The sequence below is a fragment of the Contarinia nasturtii genome, unplaced genomic scaffold (assembly GCF_009176525.2).
Source record: "Contarinia nasturtii isolate CC-2019 unplaced genomic scaffold, AAFC_CNas_1.1 Cnas_scaffold_1699, whole genome shotgun sequence".
Classification (NCBI taxonomy): Eukaryota; Metazoa; Arthropoda; class Insecta; order Diptera; family Cecidomyiidae; genus Contarinia; species Contarinia nasturtii.
In genome coordinates this window covers 3,149,615-3,155,161 of record NW_022199032.1, presented here as the reverse complement: position 1 = coordinate 3,155,161, position 5,547 = coordinate 3,149,615, and the positions used below count along the sequence as shown (strand labels likewise).

General features: G+C 33.9%; 1 protein-coding gene across 1 annotated transcript; it reads right to left on the bottom strand.

Annotated features, from left to right (window-relative positions):
- Positions 1 to 273: 273 nt before the first annotated feature.
- On the bottom strand, positions 274 to 4,536 carry LOC116347114 (neutral alpha-glucosidase AB-like). The gene is made up of 10 exons (XM_031777549.1): positions 4,351 to 4,536; positions 4,047 to 4,188; positions 3,885 to 3,979; positions 3,637 to 3,813; positions 3,430 to 3,578; positions 3,210 to 3,354; positions 2,825 to 3,140; positions 2,702 to 2,736; positions 2,449 to 2,636; positions 274 to 2,349 (listed from the first exon to the last, which is right to left on the bottom strand). Exons 1-10 carry the CDS (start codon positions 4,452 to 4,454, stop codon positions 920 to 922), a joined length of 2,781 nt encoding a protein of 926 aa, XP_031633409.1. The 5' UTR covers positions 4,455 to 4,536; the 3' UTR covers positions 274 to 919.
- Between the last annotated feature and the right edge of the window lie 1,011 nt (positions 4,537 to 5,547).

Here is a 5,547-nt window from a genome sequence, read left to right as displayed (position 1 = left end):
TGCTAGAGAGAAAAAGTCCGAATGGAATAAAAGTAAGGATGAAAAAAAATTGTGGCTTTACTATTGGCTAACAAACTATAATGTTTTGTCATTCGAACGTCGAAATTGAGATTTAAACGAAATCTCGAAAAATCATCACAATGATAATGTGTAACGCTTGTAAAAAGTTTGATAAACTCAATCAAAATGATGCCGATCTCGATAATTATTTTTGAACAATGTGGATCGTATCCTCCTGAAAAATTGATAAAAATCAAACTTTAAACCATAAAATTTGAGTGACTTTTTTAATTTTCAATTTATTCGAATTATATGCTAATGTGCTACTGAGCGTACAGATTCACATTTTGCAGTAACACATTACAATTGTAACGAAGCATTACAGTAAGGTCATTACAATTGTAACGTTAGATTCTAGCATTACCAGTAATAGCTATTGCATTACTGGCAATGCTTCGTTACAATAATAATGTGTTACTCAACGCTGCCGCTAATGTCAAAAATCTAAGAGTAATAATAAGACTTTTCAATACAACTTTAAGTTGGAAATATATTTACAATAGATGGCGTCTGTGTCTGCTCTAAGCTCATCATTGAAATTGCTCATCAACCAAATCAATTTCAATGCTGAGCTTGGAGCAGACACAAATTCCATATATTGTAAATATATTTTCAACTTAAAGTTGTGTTGAAAAGTCTCAATATTAATGTTAGATTTTTAACAATACGGGTAACACATTGTTATTGAAACAAGACATTATCGGTATTAGCTATTGAAATTGTAATGTTAGATGTTAGCATTACATTAATAGCTATTATAATTTTATTAACTATTACAGACGTTTATGTTAATGGTTAGTAACATTACAATTTCAATGCTGGTAAATCTGTAACTGAGCGAACTTTGCTAATTTCTTTTTTACAATAGTAAATTGAAGTAGAAAAAGTAGAAGAACATAAAAGACAATAAAACTATAAATGATGAGCTATGTCTTGATGATGAATTGAAAACGATTGTCCAATCTTCCGCAATGTTGACGCCCGGATTATGGATGGTATATGAGTTTTTGTCCTTAATGACATCTAGTATGACGCGTTTTGATGCGGTTGAATATGTGGCCGTTTTCGGAGCTGTATCGAAGCCAGCAATAACAACACGTTCAATTGAAAGAAACGAATCAAATGCTGCACTTGGATCGATGGATTTGCTGCTCAGTATATTCTCCTTAAATTCGATGTGCGCATAAATGTATTTGCCGTTACGATATTCGTAGCTTCTTTCGTCATCAGCATAAAGTGTACCATTGGCTTCTTTAAATTTATTCAAACAGACGACCAATGTGAATGGATCGTTTTTCATCAATGTAGATGCTTGTCGTACATATTCCTTTTTTGGCACTATCGTTCCGCCACGTTGAAAAACTGGTATCTTATAACGATTTACCGGAATCGAAACATATCCAGTGGAATTATACACGGTATAATCATCAATATCGTACCACAAATCGCCATTGCCAGTGGCATTATGATGTGGAAAATAAACATCAACTTTATTGGCGCCCTTGTCCGTAACTGGGTGAACTAAGAGTTTGTCCCCCAATAAGTATTGATTATCGATTGGAAATGCCTCTGGATCATATGGAAAATGACTTAAAAGTGGTCGCATCACTGGCAAACCAAATCGCTCATGTTCGTAGAATAAAACATACCAAAGTGGCAAGTATGTGTATCGCTTACGGATCGCATCACGAACAACAAGTTTTGTTGCTTCTGGAAATAGCCATGGTTCGCGACGTTTAGTGTGATTCGAAGCATGAGCACGGAAAAATGGTTGAAATGCACCTGCTTGATGCCAACGCTCAAACAATTCTTCACTCGTATTATTTATGAATCCGCCAACATCTGAACCACAAAATGAAAATCCACTTACTGCTTGTGTTAAACATGTTTTCAATGAAACCTTTAAATAACTCCAATCAGCTATATTATCACCGGTCCAAATAGCTGCATAACGTTGACTACCCGCAAAATGACTACGTGTTAAAATAAAGGGGCGATATTTACCATTTCCACGGCGATACAAACCATCGAATGTAGACATTGTTTGCATATGACCGTATAAATTGTGTACAGCACGATGTTCAAACGATCCTAATTCGGTCGTGTGTACATTATCTTTTGGCATCGTATATTCGGGACCGGAAAACACACTCGGTTCATTCATATCATTCCAAATGAAAACATCATTTGTTGTATTGAAATTCTCCATGAGATACTGATCAGCAAAGTATTTGCGAACGGTTGGATTGAAAAAATCACCATAACTTGACTGTCCAGGCCAACACGTACCTGTAATTTTAAAAGGACCACTTTACTTCATAATTTGTTGTCATCAATTATAACATTCTCACGTTAACACTTATGAAAATGACCAAATACTAAACAAACCTTTGAAATTATTTCCATTTTTGTTTTTTACATAGTAACCACGATTCGAGCAATCGTTATGTATTTTATAACTTCGTGATACTTTGATATGTGGATCAATGATTATTGCCAAATGCCGACCTTTTTCAGTTAAGTTTCCGATCATTTTCATGGGATTAGGGAATAGTTTTGGATCCCATGTAAAGTATCTATAGCAAAAATTTAAAAAAATAGTTAACAAATACAAAAATCTAAGAAATGAAATCGAACTTACTGTTTGTTATTAGTATAGTCAATATCTAGCCACATCTAAAAATTACCTCAATTATTTCGTTAACATTGTTTAATAACGCGACTCAGTTGAAATTGCACAAAAAAATATCAATTGAAATCTTACCGTATCCAATGGTATGTCATGAACATCAAAATTTGAACTAACATTAACAACATCATTTTCATCCTTGTAATTCCATCGACTTTGATGAAAACCAAGTGTAGCTTGTTGTGGCAATGGAGCAACGCCGGTCAAATCCGTATATTGCTTGAATGTATTTTGTGGAGTTTCACCCAACAAAATAAACGTGTCGACGATTCCCGTTTCAGACATAAAATGTGATGCAAGTGGTTCTTGATGTGAAGATGAGTTATTTTTGTGAATATCAACCCATGTCTCGGCCGAATTCATCCAAAAAACACCAACTGTACCATTTATTCTGATGATTATTATAATTAGTTCAAAAATTGATATGTAAAATAAGTGTAAAGTGAATGATTTTTTTTACCCATGTCCATAGATAATCGGAACCGAACCGTACAAAGCCATTCTACTTTCTACTTCGTAATAAGAAACATCTAAATTATACAATCGATATGGATCGCCATCCAAAGTCGATTTGAGTGCAAATGAATCAGCGTGCTCGGGAATACCTTCAAAAAAAAAAAAAAAAAAAAAAAACAGTTGTTTTGAATTACACCATCATAAATGACAATTAAAATGCATACCAAAAAGTATTTGAGCCTGTGGGAATGTGAAATCAAGTGCAACTGCTTCGGGTCCATTTGGTTTTGAATCATGGTGCATGTAAAGATTCTGTTGTAGGAAGTCTTCTTCCCAGGCACCCGATTCCTTATCAGTATCATCATTCGACAGTCTATCATATTAAATTGAGAAAAGTCAGAAAGATTTTTTAAAAAAGCAAACATACTCACTCTGGCCTATAGGGTTTTCTGCGGTAATGTTCGAATTTGAATAAACCTTTGTCATTTGCCGACAAAATCCACATCCCATTTCGATAGAAATCAATTTTAAATGGGCTTGCATGAAGAACGGCTTTATTCGATCCACAAGTAACAACAATGCTTTTATTTACTTCTATCACATTGATACTGTTTAACCAATAGATTATTTTTGCGAAATAAGATTTTGATGACATGAATAAAAAGCGTATTATACGTACGTATCTAGTTTAATGGGACCTTTCAATGCATCAGTAACTCGGTATCTTCTTTTAATTGGAAGTTTCTCATCAATTGTAACATGAAAAACATCACCCTTAAGCAATTAACGAAAGTTTTAATGAAATATGAAATCTATGCAAAATTAGTTTGAATTTATTTACCTGAACACCTTCAAGTGTGAGCACAAATATATGACCATTATTTTTATTCACAAGGTCGATTTGAATCGAGTCGGTGTCTGTTTTTAATGAGGCCGGCACCAATTCATACGGTGAACGATTTGGAGTCACTTTACGACACCGTCTTTATTTTTTATTTAATGAATAAATTTAATGAGAAATAAATTTTAAATCAAAGTTTTATAATAATAAATTGCATTTATTAATTTTGGAAGCATATATGATTCTCTACACTTTGAAACAGTGACATGTTGGTCCAGCTATCAAAACCTTTTTTAAATCTCACCTGCAAAAGCTACTTTGATTGCATGTTTTATATATGCTTCTGTTAACTGTAAGAACATCTCCTAGTAGTGCCGCTACAAACAATATGCCTATAATGAATTTCATCTTGTGATGAAATTACTTCGATGAAATCACAATTGAAATGTGAAAAAAAATATTCGAATTTAACTTGTTGTTTTGCTTGGAATATTTATTTCGTTTAAATCTTTAAAGCTGGTGACAACGTATTTTATAGAAAAATGGATAAAAATTATCTTTTTTATTGTTTTATAATCAGCGAATTATTTGAAGAAAAAAAACACAAGATTGAAGTGACGCACATTATAGCACAAAAATATTGTAAAACGTGAAAATGATAAACATATCATAAAAAGGTACTTAAAAATGACAACAAACAACAAAGGTTAAATAAAAAAAATGGCATTGCAAAAGGGTTCTGTTTTCAATTATCTATTAGGTAAATTTAAAAAAATACTAATTCTGTAATACGATTTCAAAGCGATTTAAAACAATTCAAAATATTTTATTTGGTGTGCCAATTAATTTTTAAGGATTTTTGTGTGAAAAGATACATTTATTTAAAAACAACTGTACAATATTTTTTAACCAATGTATTGCCCATCGTTAGCTATGACTTCCGTCCATCTTCTTGGTAACTTGTCGATTCCGCGTCGAAAGAATTCCTCATCTTTTGACGCTATATATATCCATTCATCGATCCATTTTCGCACTCCTTCAGGATTTCGAAACGATATTTCAGACAAGCCCATTTGCATTGATCGAAACAAGTGGTAGTCAGAAGGGGCAAGGTCTGGAGAGTACGGGGGGTGATCAAGCCGATCCCAACCGAACGCCTCTTTCTTTTGTTTGACGATGTGTGCTCGAGCACTGCTCGGTGTGGCTTAGCATTGTCGTCGTGAAACAAAACTCGATGGTGTTTTCTCTCTACCAACGGCCGTTTTTTGTTCAATGTATGCGCCAATTTGTTCAATTGTTGTCGATAGCGTTCAGCTGTAACCGTTTCACCTTGTTTTAGCAGCTCATAATACACGATACCTTTCTGATCCCACCAAATGCACAGCATGACCTTCTGGCAATGAATGTCTCGTTTTGGCTACGATGGTCCTAGTTGGCCTGGATCAACATGAGCTCCTTTACGTTTTGGGTTATCGTAATAGACCCACTTTTCATCGCCAGT

Excerpts from the sequence above, each read along its gene's own strand:
- LOC116347114 (XM_031777549.1), bottom strand. The coding sequence starts at position 4,454 with ATGAAATTCATTATAGGCATATTGTTTGTAGCGGCACTACTAGGAGAT. Across the intron at positions 3,980-4,046 it reads TCACACTTGAAGGTGTTCAG|GGTGATGTTTTTCATGTTAC; the intron begins GTAAATAAATTC and ends TAATTGCTTAAG. Across the intron at positions 2,350-2,448 it reads AAATGGAAATAATTTCAAAG|GTACGTGTTGGCCTGGACAG; the intron begins GTTTGTTTAGTA and ends TTAAAATTACAG.